The 19,294-nt window shown below is 45.7% G+C and overlaps 1 protein-coding gene across 2 annotated transcripts in view; it reads right to left on the minus strand.

Annotated features, from left to right (window-relative positions):
* Window positions 1–19,294, minus strand: part of dlt (codanin-1 like protein dlt) — a 150,464-nt gene that overhangs the window by 33,692 nt on the left and 97,478 nt on the right. For both annotated transcript variants that reach the window (XM_069324547.1, XM_069324548.1), the window contains one exon: window positions 15,571–15,703. In XM_069324547.1, coding sequence (XP_069180648.1) covers window positions 15,571–15,703 — 133 coding nt within the window. The remainder of the gene's footprint in view (window positions 1–15,570; window positions 15,704–19,294) is intronic.

Below are 19,294 nucleotides of genomic sequence, written 5' to 3' on the forward strand. Positions count from 1 at the left end.
GGTATACATCTATCGTCATGTATAAACTCATGAATGATATCATGAGGAAAGATATCCTCATGAAGCCCAAGAAGTCGTATATTGTGCAGTAATATCAATAAGGGGCAACAGCTTCAAATTCAACAAGCCTCTGTATAGGACAGAAAATAGATGCCTTTTCACCCACAGGGTTGTAAACCCATGGAGCTGCCCACCCGCCAAAACAGTAAATTTCAACACATTACTATACTTCAATTAAAAATCCAGGTAGAAGAAATGCTTAGAAATAATGGGGGAGGGGGACCTTTAGCAAGCTGCCAGCTTCCTGTCCCCATTGCAGCCACTATAGAATGGCTCTCAGGTAATTAAGGTAAATACCAATACAGTATATCTGATTTTTTTTGGATTTGGCTTAGGTGGTGTGTTGTGAATGTGTCCAGATGGACAGATACAGCAACAGCTTACCTGGATGTGTCCAGATGGACAGACACAGCAACAGCTTACCTGGATGTGTCCAGATGGACAGACACAGCAACAGCTTACCTGGATGTGTCCAGATGGACAGACACAGCAACAGCTTATCTGGATGTGTCCAGATGGACAGACACAGCAACAGCTTACCTGGATGTGTCCAGATGGACAGACACAGCAACAGCTTACCTGGATGTGTCCAGATGGACAGACACAGCAACAGCTTATCTGGATGTGTCCAGATGGACAGACACAGCAACAGCTTACCTGGATGTGTCCAGATGGACAGACACAGCAACAGCTTACCTGGATGTGTCCAGATGGACAGACACAGCAACAGCTTATCTGGATGTGTCCAGATGGACAGACACAGCAACAGCTCACATAAATGAGCTTCAATACACAGTCCCAACATTTTTTGGTTCAACCAATCAGAATTTACTGGATGCTAAATCAGTTTGGCTCATTCATTAACTCTTAAACTGCGCAAGACGTCATACGACGTGTTAAGTAACATACCCAAAAGTGCGCATCACGTCATATGACGTGTTGGAGTACAATGCAAGATTTAAAAGGCCAACGGATACACAGGGTTCACCTCACCCTCATCGGGACTCTTGTAAACAGATGCCATTTAAAAAAAAATCGTGGGCAACACTCCCAGGTGTGGGACTGGGCCCTCAGTACTGAGTGAGCCACTAAGGCTGGCGCACACAGCATGAGCTCACAGCACTGCTATTCAGCTTGTGACCATAGCATCGCCTAAAAATGTAAAAAAATATATGTACATGCTATTATTTAACGATGATAGTAATACAGAAGACCCCGGACTGTGATCAAAATGACCAGGATTCTGATAATAGCAGGATTGTTGTGATAATTAGCACTGTAGTGGGAGGAGTAATCTTAGTGGGGGAGGGAGGTAGAGTTGTCTGCTGACTCACTCTGCCCACCTTTTACTGTTTGGACTCACTATACCAACTTTGTGGTTCACTATAGTGAACAAAACATGCAGATACTTATACATAATGTCTGTATATAGTGAATAAAAACCAGAACAGTATGGTGGGGGGAGAATGTTGGCGAGTCAGGTGAGGTGAGGGAGGGTGTGGCGGCCAGGGGCCAGCTGCCTGGTGTGCAGGTCATTCCTTGCTGCCTTTTGACTCGGCATACCAACTTAGTGGGGTTCGTTATGGTGAACACAAATGTAGATACAGTACTTATATATAACATGTATATATACTGTAATGACAGGAAAAGGAGTGTTGAGAGAAGCCATTTTGGTGAGGAAGGTGGCAACATCTAAATGACTTGTCATGCCGGGTAAGGGCGGCCACTATGCTCATTGGGCACTATACTGGCTTAGTTGAACAGTTATGGTGAACAAAACATGTAGATACTTATAGATAATGTGTGTATATAGGGTAATAACACCACAAACAGTATACTTGAAGGAGGAATGTTAGTGTGTCTGGCCTTGAACCAGGGAGGGAGGGAGGGAGGGAGCATTAGTTGTGTGTGGGTCACCTGTTAGTCACCATATGCAGTCACCATACAAGATTAGTGGTTCACTATGGTGAACACAAATGTAGATACTTATATATAACGTGTACATACAGTGTAATAACAAAAGGAGTGTTGGGAGAAGCCATTTTGGTGAGAGGGGTGGCATCATCTTCCCGACACCTTCATGCTGTGTAAGGGTGGCCATTATGCTCTTTGGGCACTATACCAGCTTAAATGAACAGTTATGGTGAACAGAACATGTAGATACTTATATATAACGTCTGTATGTAGTGAATAAAAGCAACAACAGTATGGTGGGAGGAGGATGTGGGGAAGCGAGGAGTCATTGAGGGAAGGAGTGGCAGCAAGAGGCTGACTGGCAGATGTGGTGGCCACACCTTGCTGCTTTGACTCGCAATACCAACTTAGTGGTTCGTTATGAGTAGATACTCATATGATATAATATATAGATACTTATATATAACCTGTGTATATAGTGCAATAGCCAACAGAGTATTTGTTTATTGTTTTATGAACATATTACAGTACAACCTCAATTTAACGTACCCTGATTCAACGAATCTCCGGCTAGTTCGCACACTTTTCAGGACGGATTTACTCACCCGGTTCGACGAACAATGGTTCGCCGAAGCAGGGGATGTTAGGATTTGCTTACGATGTCGAGACAGAGTTCACAGACTGGTGGAAAACTTTCCCATTCTATCACAGATTACAATTAATAATTCCTTCATAAGGCAAGTTGGATCACACAAGTGGACCACAAGTGGTCCATAAGCTTACGATGTTGGAACAGAGTTCATAGAGTGGTGGAAAACTGTCTCATTCTATCACAGATTACAATTAATAATTCCTTCATAAGACAAGTTGGATCACACAAGTGGACCACACAAGTGAACCATATGAACCAAACACCAGCCAGAATGGTCCACACAACAAGTGAACCATATGAACCAAACACCAGCCAGAATGGTCCACACAACAAGTAAAGCATATTAACTAAACACCAGCCAGAATGGTCCACACAACAAGTGAACCATATGAACCAAACACCAGCCAGAATGGTCCACACAACAAGTGAACCATATGAACCACACACCAGCCAGAATGGTCCACACAACAAGTAAAGCATATTAACTAAACACCAGCTAGAGTGGTCCACACAAGTGAACGACTGAGTTTCAATGATTTTCGTTCACTGATTTGTGGCACACATATCTTTGTAAATTAATTTAAAGGCTGAAGCGTGAATAGCTAACTAATGTGTTGAAATCTTCTTATACACATTTTCTGTGATGAAACAAGATGAGTGAGGGTGGATAGATATGGGAATACTCTACAGTAAACCTCACTTTACAGTGAGGTTTCACTCACTTTCGTCTGTGTCGTCATAGTTCAGTGACCCGTGACTTTGAACGTTTCAGATTAATAAATCATTTCTAAAACTGGTGTTTTAATAACTCTCTATTATCCTAATTAAACTAAACTAAATAAAACCAAAAATATACTGTAATATGATAGATACAGTGGAACCTCTATTAACGAGTGGCTCTATTAACGAGTTTTTCCAGTAACGAGCATGCCACTCGCAGCAAATTTGTCTCTATTGACGAGCTCGCCTCTATTAACGAGTGAAACCACATGGCGCTTCCTAGCGTCTCGCGGGTTCTCGCAAATTCTCGGACGCCTCCGACGCCAGTGTTGTTGTTGTATCTCACACGACAAGCATCCCTCTGGATTTATTTGAGCTTTTCTTTGGGTTTTTAGTGGTTTTGCGACTACAATTTGTAACACACGATGTCTCCAAAGAAGCTGCTTGCTAAAGATAGTGTTTTCAAGAGGAAAAAAGACACAATTATTATGGATTTCAAGAAGGAAATTATAGCAAAGCATGAGTGTGGTGTCTGTGTGATTGATCTCACAAGGAAGTATGGCAGGTCCTCATCAACAATTTACACCATTAGTAAGGGAATGAGGAGGTAAGGGAGGATGCTGCCTCTTCCACTGAGATCAGGGAAGTGTTTGGAATGTTTGAAAAGTTGAATGCATTCTTGGAAAAGCTGCCCTGATAAAGCAGTGACAACCCAGTGTGTGAAAATGTTTAATTAATTTATCACTTTGTGATAACACTTTATGAAAGTGTTATTACTTTCGCAGGTATATGTCGCTTGAACGTAACCCACTTTTTTTCTCTTGAATGCACCCAAACACCGCGCTCAAGCGTCATTTGAGCAAATATTTCTATAAAATCCAATTCTTATCCGATCGACTTGGGGATTGTATACATGTTTGCCATGAAATTTCCGTTTTCTTTAATAACCACATTGCCTATTTGAGAAAACAGCATTGTATTGTATCTTCGTGGTAAGACTATTATATTGTTGACTCAACGAGTGTAATCAACATAGTTTTTTATTTGGTGCTGGTCTAACGCATCCTTGTGTGACATTTGAAATGAAATTTGGGTGAAATTCCCAAGAAGAGAGAGTCCGCCTGACTCAGAGGTGGATTCTCCTTCCACACCATAACCTCTCTCCTCCTTCCCACCTCCCCATCGTCTCCCTCAAGCCAGCAACTACTCTTCATAAGGTAAAGTAAATATTAAAACACTACAACAAAACATTTATATTTACATGTGCAGTATTATATTTACATAAAAAAAAGTCATACAAGTATGGATGTTTTTGGGAGAGGAACGGATTAAATTTATTTCCTTTATTTTAAATGGGGAAATTTGTTTCCAAAGACGAGTTTTCCAGGTAACGAGCTCGGTGCCAGAACGGATTAAACTCGTTAATAGAGGTTCCACTGTATTTGCTATTTGAGAAATTATTCATGTTATTGGCGGTATAACTCCAGCGTGAGTGGACGGGTCTAATCCGTGTCCACATAACACCATGCGTGTTTTGATCAAATTTGTTGCCACAGTTCAGTGACCTACGGCTTCGAAATAATAAAATAATTAAATCAGTTCTAAAATAAGTATTTTTTTATAGATCTTATTATTGTAATAATGTTGCTAAACTAAATATATAACCCAAAATTATATAATTTTATGTAAATCGAATATTTGAAAAAAATTTATGTTACTGGATCTAGCTTAAACACCAGCCTACTGTAGGGTGTACGTATAAACCTAGTCTGCATTCGTACAGTATGCACCCGGTGGTCTTGGCTTTGTCTGCGAATGACGTACAGTATTTAACCGCCGGTGGAAGAATAATTGTGGAATTTACTATTTATTGACTACAGCTGTATTGTTATACAACAAAATGTCTCAGGGTCTTACTAATAGTGCCGTATTAATGCAAAAAACCAACAATGAATGTAATGAAACACCATTTTCTGGGTAAGACCCGGAGGCTCCCTGGAGCTATACTGGGCCGACGTGTATATATTAGACCGTGGCAACAGTCAATCAAAAGAGTTCTAGGCCTACCGGGGACGTGAGCCAGAACTTGGCCCCCCTCAAGAGTGGCACGAGGAGCAATGGCCTAAAGACACCCCTGTGTAATTGGAAGCAGTCTTTGCCTGCCATCTACCAGGTCAGGCACCCAGAAAAGTAGGAATTCCAAAAACTACTGCTGATCAAATAAATTTCAAACCGAAAACCAAACTAGCAACAGAACTTCCCAATCAAACCAAGGAAACAAGTATGACGTCACCACAAATGCCACGCATCCGTCTGCCCAACCCCCCAACCCCTCCCCGGGAAGGGGACAAGGGGTCCCAGACCTCCACGCCACAAATTCTCCTCAGTTCAGAGGCTGAGTATCAGAAAATGCGAAAAACCGCTGACCAGAGGGAGGGAGGGATGCCGGGAAGCCTCCGGGTCTCACCCAGATGTCACGGTAAACTCTAAAGGAAGAGATTCGGCCTGCTCCATCATCACCTATTCTATCATATCACGTCTATATATTCAAGAACTGCAGCCACAAGAGCAACAACGACTACTTTCCAGACGTCTAGACGGTACCACCAATCTCCCCCCTACACCACGGCCCGTCACCCCACCTCACCTGGTCGCCGGGAGCTCATGCCATCGGCCGAAACAAGCAGTTAACCTGAGCCAATTCATAGTTATAGACGATACCAGCGCCACCTGGACAGCCGCCATTCCATATATATATATATGGCTACCAAGCCCACCATGATTCAGATTACTCCTGAGTGCTCAACCGAGTAGACCTGTTGACATATCTAGGTATGGTAACAGGTTTATGCAGTCTGGCCATAGTATTCTAGCACCATATTTTATTTGAACATTAATATAACACTTTCGCCCGGACACGACGCAGCATTGCATCATCCGTTTACTGTCGGTAATCACGGGCATGACGCAGCATTGCGTCATCCAATTTAAATAATCGCGAAAAATCAGGTTTTTATCCGATTTTTGGGGGATTTGTTTTAAAATCCACGCCGATGTCTTCCCATTTTCTTTGTGGCGCCTCGTGGCCCGCAGGCGGTGGGCCAGGAGGTGTTTTCGCTCCACTGTTGTGACAAGTGTCGCCTCCGGACTCGCGGCTAACGCGTGGCCCGTCTTCAACTCGTCGGCGGTTGGAGCGTGACCAGGTTTATTATTTTATATGCTAATGTTCCTCTAGAGAATTCTATTGCGAACCCATTGAGACCAAAATGAAAGTCCTAGGACGAAAGTTGAGGTGACCAGAGTGAAAATAGTGAACACATTTTATCGCTTTTGTGCACTCCTGGGTAACTCGTTCGCACTTTTTCTGTTTGCTGCGGGTAATTAGCCGGACTTTTGGAGTTTATATGCATTTAGTGCTGTAGAGAATTCTATTGTGAACACAACGATACCAAATTTAATCTCGTAGAACGAGAATTGAAATGACAAAGTTGAAGAGAGTATACACTTTTCGGAATTAACGCGCGCTCCCATGAAACGCTGGGACCCAAATCGTATAGTTGAGGGGTGGCGGGCGGGGTGCACCAAAGTGTTAACACTTTCGCGTTCCACAGACTGAATAATTCGTCACTCACTTTTCTACTGAATGTGTTCCAACGACGCAATACTGAGTCACTCATTACAATATTTTTTTAAAATTTAAATTTTATCAGATCAATCTGGTAGTGGTTTTAAAATAAGCGCCTTTAGATTGCACACAATTTGATACCAAAATCAAAGATATAACATGAAACTTGATGTCCAAACACTTGAAATATTATAAATAGGTCTATGGTCTGAATATTAAAATATTTGTTAAAATTCTATTTATTGTCCTATTATCTTGGGACTTGTTTTAAAATGTGCGCCTTTTTATTGCGAACAATTTGATACCAAAATGAAAGATGTAACACAAATATTTATGTCAGAACACTGGAAAGATATAAATAAATTTGTGATGATGAGCGTCCAGAATTAAAATATTTGTTAAAAATCCAGTTATTGCTCTATTATTCTGGGACTAGTTTTAAAATAATCGCCTTTTTTATTGCGAACAATTTGATACCAAAATGAGCGACGTAGCACGAAATTTGATGTTATCAAATTGAACGAGTTGAACATTAGGTTGCAATGTACAAAATGGTGCTCGTTCACGGGTAACTTTAGGCTTTTCTGCGGGGAGGCACTCCAGCCTTTTGTACATTTTATTCATACACATCTGTAGGGAATTTAATTGCGAACACAATGATACCAAAACGAGCGACGTAGCACGAGAATTAAGGTAAAAAAATGGAACGAGAATGCACATGTTACTGATTTTGTGCGTTTTTGCCGACTTTACGCTTTGCTGTTGGGAGTCACGCTAGGCTTTTGGACATTATATTTATACACACCTGTAGAGAATTTAATTGCGAACACAATGATACCAAAACGAGCGACGTAGCACGAGAATTAAGGTGATAAAGCTGGAACGAATATACACATTTGGGTGTCACCGCGCGCTTACCCGCATGGAGGGGCCACCTACCCCCTGTCAACCGCGAGTTTCCACGGAGCGCGAAAGTGTTAATTAACGTAACGTAAATTTGATTGTTCGTCTTTTTTGTTTTGCATACTTTGTATTAGAGCCAAGCCTGGATATTATTTTATGTTTTGTAATTTAACGTCATTTTTTTTTCAAAGTAAAATATTTTTAAATGTTTTTCCCTCTGTCTTATCCTACAGTTACTTTGCCATGAAGACACATTGCAGTCTTAACTTTTTTTTTATTTATGTGACTGTCATTCCATCTGCCTAGAAAGACTGCACTAACACCTATTTTTCTTGTCATATAAATTGTGGGCCTGTCCTAGGAGCCTCACTCAGGTAATGCTTCTAGACCCTTCACTTAAAGTTGTGGTAACTGTACTTGGCTTTATTACAAATTTAATTTTTCAGAACTCTTATTCTTTGACTAATTTTAATGGTGCTTCATACTGTTTGCTTTCCAGATGTAGCATTATATGATTGTTGGATGACTTTGGATTATGTGGTGTCTTGTGGCCACAGTCATACTCGTGATTGGTTGTTCCATAATCTTTGCTACATCTTGTGTTTCCACCTTATTCTCGTCCCTACAGGAGAGTTCTTATTCAGACAGATCACCCCCTTTTGGTACCCTGGTACTTTGGTCTGTCTTCGGGTCAAGTACACCCACATCTTTGCAACCCGAACGTAGGAGGATATAGATGGCCCAAGTTCCTCTCGCACGGACTATGCTGTAAGGTTGGGACCCCTACAAGCAGTTCTCGTCATTAATTGACACTTTGCACCCCTACGCGTCGGTCAGATATGGTACTTACACAGGTAGGGAGTTAACATTCTTTTCCAGAGCACAAAGATTGTTAATTCTGTAAGTACTATCTAGTTTTAGTAGGAAACCTCTTACCTTTGTTCTCGTCATTTAGAGACAAGTTAAGAAATCCCTACATCTTTTGACTACCTTCGAGACAATTCTCTCACAATTCAAGTAGGATCCCTCTTGCCCTTATCCTCGTCATATAGAGTACCGGGTACAAGATTCCCTACTTCCTTAAAACACTTAGTTTCATTCTTGATCACTTAATAAAGTTAATTGTAACCTTGACTATTTAGTTTAAACAGGATAGTTTACTGTTGCCACGTCATCCTGTCACTGACATTTCATATTTTGGTACATCCACTTGGGTATTCTCTTGCATATATTTGCTATCATTCACTATGTTTCGTCTTTCCACATTCAGACAGAATCCAAACGATGAATTGGCCACACTACATCGTGCCACCAAGGCAGAGATGCTGACTAGTAAATGAGTACAACCTTACGGCCCCACATGGAGCCACTAAAACTGATTTACACAACATCATTTTGGACCACTTAATAGACAATGATGCTATGATGCTGATGGTCTTGTACCTGCAGAACTTCAACATCACCATCTACTTCATCCAAGGCTTGGACAACATCGTCGCCGACACACTTTCACGAGTCCACGGGGTGGACTCGTCCACTCCTACTATTCTACACTCCGCTGCAGTTGAATAGGCAATAAGAGTAGGCTTTGAGGGAGAGCTCTCATGGTAAAATCTCTAGGAAGAGATTCAGAATCCATCATTACCTATTCTATCATATCACGTCTATATATTCAAGAACTACAGCCACAAGAGCAACAACAACTACTATCCAGACATCTAGACAGTACCATCAGTCTCCCCCCTACACCACGGCCCGTCACCCCACCTCACCCCATCGACCAAAACAAGCAGTTAACGTGAGCCAGTTCATAGTTATAGACAATACCAGTGCCACCTGGACTGCCGCTGTTCCATATATATATAGGGCTACCTAGCCCACCACGATTCAGATTACTCCTGAGTGCTCTACTGAGTAGACCTGTTGACATATCTTGGTATGGTAACAGGTTTATGCAGTCTGGCCATAGTATTCTAGCACCATATTTTATTTGCACATTAACGTAACATAAATTTGATTGTTCATCTTGTTTGTTTTGCATACTTTGTATTAGAGCCAAGCCTGGATATTATTTCATGTTTTGTAATTTGTTTAACATCATTTTTTTTCAAAGTAATGTATTTTTAAATGTATTTTCCCTCTGACTTATCCTACAGTTACTTCACCGTGAAGACAAATTGCAGTCTTAACTTTTTTTTTTTTTTGCCTTTTTTTTTTAATGTGACTGGCATTTTATCTGCCTAGAAAGACTGCACTAACACCTATTTTTCTTGTCATACAGAAAATGGCGCTTCATTACAATCAACGCTGGTTTTCTGTGGAGAGCCCCTTCGGCTCCTCGGAGCTACCTAACCAAAGATAAAGAAAAAAAAGGGACTTACCCGGGAGGCGGTCGTCACTCGCTCCTCAACTCTAAGTCGAGACAAATGGCTGCAACCTGCAACCCAAGGCTACACACCCAAGAAGGCTCAGGAACATTAACGAGATACCGTGCAACCAGGAACCTGTCGACCTCCAAAAGCCTTGTGCTCAAATGTCAGCTCAGGACATATTCCTCAAAACAGCAGCCAAAGCCGCGAACTTACGAACGTCGTGGGCACGGGGATAGACCGCAGGCTGGCTGGACCGAATAATCCTACGGACGACCTGGGAGAACCGCGCCTTTGAACAGCGAAGAAGGGAAACCGGGTCCACCCAAAGCGTGTCCCCTACCATAGAGGCCGTGGCGCGCAGATACGGGCGAAGAACCGCAACTGGACACAAAACATGATGCATCCCCAGCCGAACCAACCAAGCATCAACTCAAGGACCCTTTCGGAAAGCAGCAGACCCATTCTTCACCATAAAAGAAGGAAAAGGTTGCAAACGAACGAAACGACCACTAGGACCGAAAGAGCAGAAACCCCTGCGCCGGAGGAGAGCATGAAGCTCCCCGACCCAACCCCCAGAGCAAACAGCGCTAGCCAACCCCCCCCCCCCCCCCCCCCCCGCCAATTGCCCCGTCAATGGGGCAACCTGCGAAAGGGCCGACGACCCCTATGAGAGTTCAACTGACGCTAAGAGCTACCACTGCGCCGGCCTCGAATCTGACACTACTGGCTTCCAACAAATGAAGATAGCCCAAGATCTGGCACGACCCGTGCTTGCCCCCCCCCGGAGAACCTATTAGTCCGACAAAGGCTGTCAACTAGACGAAGCCGCCTGCAGAAAAAGCACCACCGCAAACAGCAATGGACAAAAAGGTGATGAAAATCTAAGAGCCAGGGCCCAAGACGATTCGAAAATTTGGACAAGCACCGCCTGTCAGCATGCGAGGCGAGAAGCGAAGAACAGACACCGCCTCCCTCAGAAACGGCGCATACAACTTCACGAAAGCAGCCGGCGCCCAAGCTGCCGAAGCAAGCACACCGGACCCTGGCTCGGCACCCAGCTCCTCCACACTCAGCACGAGCCAGTCTAAAGACAGCTCCAGCAGGGAAAAGAAGCGGAAGACCGAAGGCAAGTGCCCACAGGTGCACAAATCCTCAGCCACCAGGGATGCCGAAAGGGAGGGAACCTGCACGTGAAGCCGCACCTGGCCGACATCATAAGGAAGGACGGGAGCGAACTAGCACACCTCGAGGTGCTCCAACTCGCCCCCCAGGAAAACCTGAATGACCATAGGCAACGCTTGCCATTCAAGTGCGCATTCCGACAGGACGAATGCCAAGCCCCTCCTCCCCCCCCCCCAAAGAAGAAAAGGCAGTTTGCCAGCCAGGAAGACTCCGGCACCTTGTAACGCACCCATAAAGAAAAAGAGGAGTCAAACTCAAAAAGAAGGCTTCATTATTGAGGCATAATCCGGGTCTCGCAGGAGGTAAGCCGCAAGGGACCTCCCACATCTTCCTTGGTGGGATGCAGAAGCCAAAAACCTCCAGGAGGGAATCGAAGAACCCAAGGGAACTCGGACCCGAACCCACTGGGAGGAGCCGAGCTCATAAAATCGTACAGGGAGGGGGAAAGGAAAACCCCTTCCCCCCCTGTAACAACAAACCCTGCTCCGAGGGTACCAAACACCTAAGCAAGGACAAGTGGAGCTCATGCCCCACCAAGCCTACTCCTCCCCAGCCCCAGAATCCTCCACGTCAAGACCCGGGGCCAAGCCGTCCTCCAAACCCCTCTGCCTTTGGAGAAAAATCAGAGATGAAGGGGGTCCGCTGGCATGGCCCAAAAGCTCCGGCAAGAGGACCAGGCTCTAATGCCTCCGCCGCCGATCTGGAAGGGGCAATTCCGGAAGCCACCCGAGTCTCACTACCAGTATAATTCAGCGGGGCAGCTGCGGGGCATCCAGAAAGGCAACCAACCTTGCACATTGCTGCAACTTAAACCATGCATGCAACGCTAAAGCTGTCTGCACCCAAATATCAGTCTCAGTAGACTGGGTGAATGGAGTACAAGCAAAGAACACTACTCGCAAGACTCCGGGTCATAGGTGTCACTGACCCAAACAAGTAGCAAGGTGGAGGCAGACAGTGAGTGTCACCCTGAGACAAGCGGACAGAGCAACCTTCAAACTTGCACAAGATGAGGTGGGACTCAAGAGGTCTCCTACATTGGACCATTGAGCCCCAATGGGGGTTTCCAGGGGCCCTTTGGCTGACTGCTAAGGAAAATCTCAGGCGAGGTACTGCTAACCGGTTATCCCAGAGCTAATAAGCAAACAATCTAAAAGCTGAACCCCTGCGACGTGTGCAAGCACGGGGACCTAGTGGAGGGTCACCAAAAACCTACCAGTGGTCCTACTGCCACACCTGGCAGACCCCTGCCAGGCAAAACAAAAAAATAAAACACAAAAACCCCGCAAAAGCATAACGTCTCCAGAACTGAACCGGCCGCTATGCATATATCAGACAGCTGCACAGTACCTCGCGCCCCAGCCAGTGACAAAACTACCTCCTAACCCAAGGGAAAACAGGAGTAAGAACCACCCCAGCTGAACCCCCAAGGGCAGGCAATCACAGAGCAGCGACAGAACCACACGGAGGTAGCTGCTCCTGAACGGCTCATGGAAGATAACCCTGAAGCCACAAAGGCAGTACTTACAGGGCACTTAGGGAAGGTGCCCCTAGGTGCATGCAGCCCCAGTACTCTTGGTTACGTCTGGCTCACACACCACCAAAACAGAGCAACAACACTGTACCGCAGCACTGCGCAAAGAGTGGAGCCAAAGCGATCGATCGTCACCAGCACAACAGCCTCTTGAACTGAGGAGAGTTGCCAGCGTGGAGGTCTGGGACCCCCCGTCCCCCTCCCGGGGGGGGGGGGGGGGGGGGGGAGGCGCAGACGGATGTGCGGCGTTTGTGGTGACGTCATACTTGTTTCCGTGGTTCTGATTGGGGAGTTCTGTTGCTAGTTCGGCTTTTGGTTTGGAATTTATTTGATCAGCAGTAGTTTGTTTTGGAATTCCTACCTTTGTGGGTGCCTGACCTGGTAGATGGCAGACAAAGACTGCTTCCAATTACACAGGGGTGTCTTTAGGCATTGCTCCTTGTGCCTCTCTTGAGGGGGCCAGGCTCTGGCTCTGGTCCCCGGTAGGCCTAAACTCCTTCGATTGACTGTTGCCACAGTCTAATATGCACACATCAGCCCGGTATAGCTCCGGGGAGCCGAAGGGGCTCTCCACAGAAAATGAAGCAATATTTTGCAAGAACTTGTAGCAGAAAATCAACCAGCACGAGCACAGCCGTACCCAGCACGAGCACAGCCGTACCCAGCACGAGCACAGCCGTACCCAGCACGAGCACAGCCGTACCCAGCACGAGAACAGCCGTACCCAACACAAGAACAGCCGTACCCAGCACTGGTACAACAGCAGCCAGCACCAGCTCAAAATCAGCTGAAGTCACAGCAGTAGCGAGCACCAGCAAAGCTGATGCAAACATCTAAAAACATCTTGTATGGCGTGAACAGTTAGAACAGGTGATAAAATTAAGTGTGTACAGTGTTAAAATTAAGTGTGTACATAGTGTTAAAATTAAAGTTGCAGTAATTTTAGTGTACAATAGTTTTCATAAACTGTATTGTAGTACTCAACATACAGCAGAACTACTTAATCAACACAGTGTTAACTGTATAATACACTACAGTATGTATTTACTGTACAGCATTCACAACTCCATGAGACTTCAAGATGGACATAACTCCAACAATAAGGTAAATAACAAATGTAACACAGTATTTTTAGTAGGGTAATAATATATAGGTACAGTATATAATATGATAATGCATTTTTATTGTGTACAAGAAAAGAGACACACTGACGCAAACGCCTCCTGAAGGTCTCCTCTTGCAACACTCCAACGCACTGGGGTTGGTCCCATACAGTGCGTTGAATCGACGTTGTACTGTAATTGAATCAATAATTTGCACACCATAATTTTGAATACAGCAATGATTCACACATTTTATTACAGTATATAAATATATGACACTACACACTACTGATTAATATTACAGAAAAAAAAAATCAGAAACATTGAAATTATTAGGTAATTATATCTTTGCGACAACTCCCGCTGGACAGCTGTGGTGAAGCAGAACTCCTCCAATGCTTGCCGAGTCAGCGCCTCTTTTTTGCCAGACTTACCCCGCCCTATTGCGGCCAAATTACGCCACTTACGATTTTTTTATTATTTTTCCCGTGATCAGGGAATACAAATTCACAGGTTTATATATATATAAAAAAAAATAGAATTTTAATTTTTTATGCACCTTTGTCACCCAAGCCTTTGGGTGACAAAGGCCAAATAGCCAGGAGCAGCTTGAGGGTTAATATACCTCAGTGTGGTTCATTTTAGCGATGAACTATGCTTGTATCTATTCTTGTAATACCAAACATTTTCAGACTACCGAGGTCTTTGCTCTTAGTAGATTTTTCATCTTCATATAGGATCGTCATCTCAACATTTTTGCTCAAGCTTATAAGAACTATTAACATTATATACGTCTGGTACTTACAATTCAATATACGTCTGGTACTTACAATTCAATATACGTCTGGTACTTACAATTCAATATACGTCTGGTACTTACAATTCAATATACGTCTGGTACTTACAATTCAATATACGTCTGGTACTTACAATTCAATATACGTCTGGTACTTACAATTCAATATACGTCTGGTACTTACAATTCAATATACGTCTGGTACTTACAATTCAATATACGTCTGGTACTTACAATTCAATATACATCTGGTACTTACAATTCAATATACGTCTGGTACTTACAATTCAATATACGTCTGGTACTTACAATTCAATATACATCTGGTACTTACAATTCAATATACGTCTGGTACTTACAATTCAATATACGTCTGGTACTTACAATTCAATATACGTCTGGTACTTACAATTCAATATACATCTGATACTTACAATTCAATATACGTCTGGTACTTACAATTCAATATACGTCTGGTACTTACAATTCAATATACATCTGGTACTTACAATTCAATATACGTCTGGTACTTACAATTCAATATACGTCTGGTACTTACAATTCAATATACGTCTGGTACTTACAATTCAATATACATCTGGTACTTACAATTCAATATACGTCTGGTACTTACAATTCAATATACGTCTGGTACTTACAATTCAATATACGTCTGGTACTTACAATTCAATATACGTCTGGTACTTACAATTCAAAGAATAATCAATGAGTGAAAGTGATGAGAGACTTGGAAGAGAGTTTTCAGGCCCCAAGGATCCCGACACGTCTGAGGAGTCGAGGTTGGTCTGTGATGCATCGCTCAAGGAGGCCTGCAATGCTGTCTGGAAATAAAAAGGAGATATTCATATTAAAAGATGTTTACTGTAGTTGTAAAACATATTTCATACAACCACGTACATGACAATCTCGGCGCACACATCTGGTGGGAATACAGCAGTGATAAAACCACAGCATTGGTTGTAATGAAACACCTTTTACTGGGTGAGCCTTAGTGGCTCCCTGAAGTTATCTCACTGAAATGGCCCCTAACTACTGGATCACATCAGCTGTGGAGTTCAGTTTGGTCTACTGAGTTACCAGAGCAAGAGTGCAGTGCACTCAGAGGCAAAAAAAGCAGGTGACACTCCGCCACCTCACCAGGAAGAGCATCCTGAACATCAGCAAACCAATATAGATCACCACTAGGCCCAAAGAAACTGAAGCCTCGCATCCCGCCGAACAAACTCGGCCAACAATACAGTATAAACAAATGAGTGAAAATTTCTCGGAACAAGCATGCACTCGTTTGCCCCGCCCCTCCCACTCATTTGGTGAAGAAGGGGTGCAGGGCTCTCACTGTCCACTGGCTCAAGCCCTCGGTTCTGGAGCCGATGCACTCTGAAAATTCTCCAACTGATGACCTGGAAGGAAAAGGGGGAGAAAGGGAGAATCAGGGAGCCACCAAGGCTCACCTAGAAACTGCCATTCCAGTACATTCAGTGCTGGTTTTCTGGTAGAAGCCCCTTGTAGTTAACCCCTGAAGTTAACTACCCATGGGGAAGAAAACAGTCTCTCCAAGGGAGAAGGATAAACTACAGGCAATCAAGACAAAAGGCAAGACAGGAGGCTGAGAGATAGGACTCAAGGCAACACATGGGCAATGAGGTCCAGGAACATTAACCCTTACACTGCTCAGGGGTCCTGGGGACATTTACACCCCTGTGCGCAAGAAAAAAAAAATTCACAAAATTTTTTTGTCTTCTAAACATGTTAATTTGTGTCCCCTGAGCACGGGAAAAATAAAAAAACCAGCGTTGAATGTAATGAAACGCCATTTTCTGGGTGAGACCCGGAGGCTCCCCGGAGCTTTACCGGCTGATATGCTAATGTCAGACTTTGGCATCAGTCATGTGTATGGAGTTCTAGGGCCTACCGAGGACCACGGCCAGAACCTGGCCCCCTCAGAGAGGCAAGGGGAGCAATGGCCTATAGAAACCCCCGTGTGGTTGGAAGCATTCTATGTCTGCCATCGACCGGGTCAAGCATCCAGAAAGGTAAGCATTCCAAAACAAACCCCTATTCTGGTGAAAATTGCTACCTAAAGCCAAACTAGTGGATAAAACTCTTCAACAGAAAACAAGGAAACTAGTATGACGTCATACGTCACCGCGCCGCTGTCTGCGCAGCTCCCCCCTCCCCGGGAGGGGAAAGGGGGAGCCCCAGACCTCCCACGCCGGCTATCCACCCATCAGTTCTGAGGCTGGATGTCAAAACACGCGAAAAACCGCCGACCGGAGGGAGGGAGGGTTGCCGGGGAGCCTCCGGGTCTCACCCAGAAAATGGCGTTTCATTACAATCAACGCTGGTTTTCTGGGGGGAGCCCCGTCGGCTCCCCGGAGCTAACTACCCACAGAGGAAGGTCAAAGGGACAGAACCGGGAGGCGGACACCATGCACCCCCCAAGGAGGCGAGACAACCGGCAGCAAACGCCAACCCAAGGCACCACAGCCCCGAAAAGTCCCGGGAACAACACGAGAACAACGAGCAGCAAGGCCCCTGCACGAACACCAAAAATCCATGCCCGAAAGACCGCAAGGCCACGTCGCCCAGACGGCAGCGAGAGCAGCAAAACCACGAACGCCATAGGCATGAGGGAAGAACACAGGCAGCTTAGCCGCAAGAACATGGCTGACCACCCGTGACACTATCACCCGCGAACCGGGAAGAACAGAACCGGATCAACGCAAAACGCGCTCCGGACCCAAACACCGTGGCACGCAAACTACAGCGGAGGGCCGCCACTGAACACAAAAAACGACACACCCCCGGCCCAACCAATGAAGCACCAACAAACCCTGGACCCCTCCAGAACGCAGCAGCCCCACCCCGCGCCAGAAAAGATGGAGACTGCTGCTACCGAACAACCAAAACGCTAAAACCGAAGGAGCAAGAAACTCAGCGACTCAACCCCAAGAGGCAAAGGCCAAAAGGAAAGAGCCGACGAAAAAACACACCGGAACCGAAGGGGCACTACCAACCGAGGAGAAGACAGAGCACGCTGACCATAGACCAGGATGGTGCAGGCGGCGCACGAACAGGCCGGAGGCGAAACGACGCACAAGACAGCTGACTAACGGTGCAGAAGCAACACCAAGACCGAAAGCAAGCTGAAGCGGCTCCGCCCACACCGCACGAAAAGAGGCGACAGTATGTGGCAAGACGACGGCCCCCAACCCCCACCAGAAAACCAAGCCGAGAGTAAACCAAGCTAACAAGAGTAACCACCTAAGAAGGGACAGGAAAAGGAAGGACCGCCAAAATTCCCCATACTGCCGCCAAGAGAAGCACGCAGGTGGGACACCTACCACGAAGCCACCCGACCACCAACCGGAGGCGAGACCGCGAGGCAGAACATAAGCAGCCCCAACAAGGCCCCTTCCAGGAAAAGGCCCAGGAAAAGGCGGAGCCGCGGGAAGATCTCGGGCGCGACCACCGAAACCCAGGCGGCACAAGGAGATGGAACGTCTGCCGAACAGAAAAACTCCCCAAAGCATGCAAGCCCGCCAGGAGTTCAGAAACGACGGGTCCGACGCGAGACATCGCAAGACCCCCAAAAAAAACAACCGGCAGGGCAAGCTAGGAAACCAAAGAAGGCGGAAGGGTCGCCGCCAGAACAGTACCCGAACCAAGGAGTACGAACAACTGCAATAGACCAAGACAAGGAAGCACATCACAGGACACAGGCTGAAAAACGCCTAAGAACACACGCAGAACACCCCTGCTGCAGAGGAGGCAGGAAGAAAGAGCAGAAGCACAAAAACCCCAGGAGAACAACCAGGGGTGGACAATCAGGCAGGGACAGAAAAACCCCCACGCAATCCCCAGGCACAAAACGGCAGCAAAGTGCCACTCCACAACCGGACACAGGAACAAGGACACGCCACCGTGAAACACGGTACCAATGCACACGTGCAGCAGCAGCAACAGGCACCACTGCAACATGCAACATGTAAATAGCAACTCCCTTCTGCAAAGGCAGAGAACGGAGCAGGCAGACCCCAGACAGGACCAATGGAGACACGACAAAACCCTGCAGGCCCAGAAACCTGCACCAGGCGACCGACGGCGGAGAAACCCCGCTCGATACCTGCTGGATGAGGTACTGGGAGCTCTTTCACACCTCAAGCCCGGCCCAAGGCCAAGCTAGACTGGCCAGAGGGTGGCCCACCAGGCAGCTGCTAGGAGCAGTCCACCGGCCCACATACCCCCACAACCAGGACGGGCCGGAACTGCCATACAAAAACAGGCTAGTGCGCCCTGGAAGTCCACGGACGAACCAGCAAGAAGGTTTATGCTCGCAAGTAGGTTGTGTAACAAGCACAGACCTCTGATGGTAATACAGTGTTCCCCAAATGTGCCAATAGCACCACTGC

This window comes from Procambarus clarkii, chromosome 14 (genome assembly GCF_040958095.1).
Source record: "Procambarus clarkii isolate CNS0578487 chromosome 14, FALCON_Pclarkii_2.0, whole genome shotgun sequence".
In the NCBI taxonomy this organism is placed as follows: Eukaryota; Metazoa; Arthropoda; class Malacostraca; order Decapoda; family Cambaridae; genus Procambarus; species Procambarus clarkii.